Raw genomic sequence first — 1,536 nt, 5'->3', positions numbered from 1 at the left:
GGGGGGGGGGGGGCATGACCCAGCCCCCAAAAGGGGGAGGAGCATAGCTCAGCACTGCAAGGGGGAGGAGCGCGGCCCCACCCCAATGCAGATGCAGAGAGAGGGGGCATGGCCAGTCCTGTGGGGGAAAAGGGATATAGCTTAGCTCCAACCAGCCATGTGGGGCTTGTAAACACGGCAGGGGGGCGGGTAGCCATATTTATGGCCACTGTTCCCCTACTGCCAAATTACCAACCCAAGGGGAGCCCCACAGCTCAGACTACATTTGGCCAGCTGGTCAAAGCCTGAGCATTCCCTGCGCTAGAACTGCCATTTACTGGATCAGACTGCAGGCCCATCTTGCCCAGTCTTGTGGGTCACAGGGGCAGAGAGCAGATGCTGAAAGAGAGTGAGCTGGGTCTGACCAGAGATTTTTCCATTGTTCCTCTTTCATTTGCAGACTCCAGTATTTAAGATCCAAGAAGCTCCAAGTCAGAGACCATGCCTCTAATTCTCCTGCTCAACAGCTACTGTTGCCCCTTTCCTCCAAGAATGTATCCCATCCCTTTTTTAAGAGATCTGTCCAAGAATTTGTCCAATCCTTCTGTTACCGAAGTGCCCATTAAATGACTGTTCCTATCTACCTCTTTCTATCCCTGTTTCTGTCAAGGCCCTCCCTGTCAGGAAAAATGAATCAGAATTATGCCCTTGGCCATCTTTACCTGTTGCTGTTCAGGAAAGTTTTCCACAGCCTTGAGTAGTAAATGGATCACATCAGAGAGCAGACGAACAGGCATGCCAGTTGCGAGGCCCTGTCTTGTTAAGTTGAGACAGCATGCACTGGCAGTTAGCTGCACTGCCAAGTCCAAGGGGTGATTTCTCATTCCAATAATCACAAGCTGAAATATAAGAGAATGTATTGCATGAACAGTTTCATACTTATTATTTTGCAAGTTAGTTGCAATGCTGCTTTCTATGAGTTAAACTGACCTTGTCACTACTGAATCTTTGAAACAGTTTTTAAACAGAAAGCATCAAAAGACAATTTTACCTCTTACTGGCACAGTAGAATCAGTGCAACAACCAGAGATTTTACTTTGCAGCCCTCCTGTCTTGAAAAGGGTTTATAACATCTCCCATTCAGTTGCACAAAAAAGGTCATCCACACAAAGTGTTCCAATGATGTGATCAAGTGCTCAGAAATAAACCTAGCCTATTTCATGATGGCCATCTCTTCCAACACTTGCTCATTGGCCAACATCTGAGAACTTTTCATCCTTTAATGATTATTTCCTGTTTTAATTACTAATGTTTTCAGCCAATGGGAACAAATCAGAGCCTCCCACACTTCCCAGAATAGGCAGGACCACTGAATACATTCTTCTCAGAACCAGCTGCAAAGGCTGCAGCCAGTCCATCATGCTGTAGTCGGACTTGCAATTGGAAGATACCAAGAAAGTACATTTCCCTCTCTGTTCGACACACTGCACTTGTTCTCCATCTACATCTAAGTTACTTACTGAACCTGTTCAGCCTTCAAAAGAGAAGGCTGAGGGG

At 46.5% G+C, this 1,536-nt stretch overlaps 2 protein-coding genes across 3 annotated transcripts in view; both read right to left on the bottom strand.

Moving 5' to 3' along the window:
• The window catches only part of CUNH15orf41 (chromosome unknown C15orf41 homolog), a 346,277-nt gene that overhangs the window by 27,975 nt on the left and 316,766 nt on the right, over positions 1–1,536 (bottom strand). The window lies entirely within an intron of this gene.
• The window catches only part of LOC109299267 (protein zyg-11 homolog B-like), a 28,783-nt gene that overhangs the window by 5,464 nt on the left and 21,783 nt on the right, over positions 1–1,536 (bottom strand). Inside the window, exon 2 of the mRNA XM_019519870.1 lies at positions 702–952. Within this exon, the coding sequence (XP_019375415.1) occupies positions 702–952 (251 nt within the window). The remainder of the gene's footprint in view (positions 1–701; positions 953–1,536) is intronic.

The sequence above is a fragment of the Gavialis gangeticus genome, unplaced genomic scaffold (assembly GCF_001723915.1).
Source record: "Gavialis gangeticus isolate Ggan-Ray unplaced genomic scaffold, GavGan_comp1, whole genome shotgun sequence".
Lineage (NCBI taxonomy): Eukaryota > Metazoa > Chordata > Crocodylia > Gavialidae > Gavialis > Gavialis gangeticus.
The sequence above is the reverse complement of the archived record's forward strand: the minus strand, read 5'-3'. Positions and strand labels throughout refer to the sequence as shown.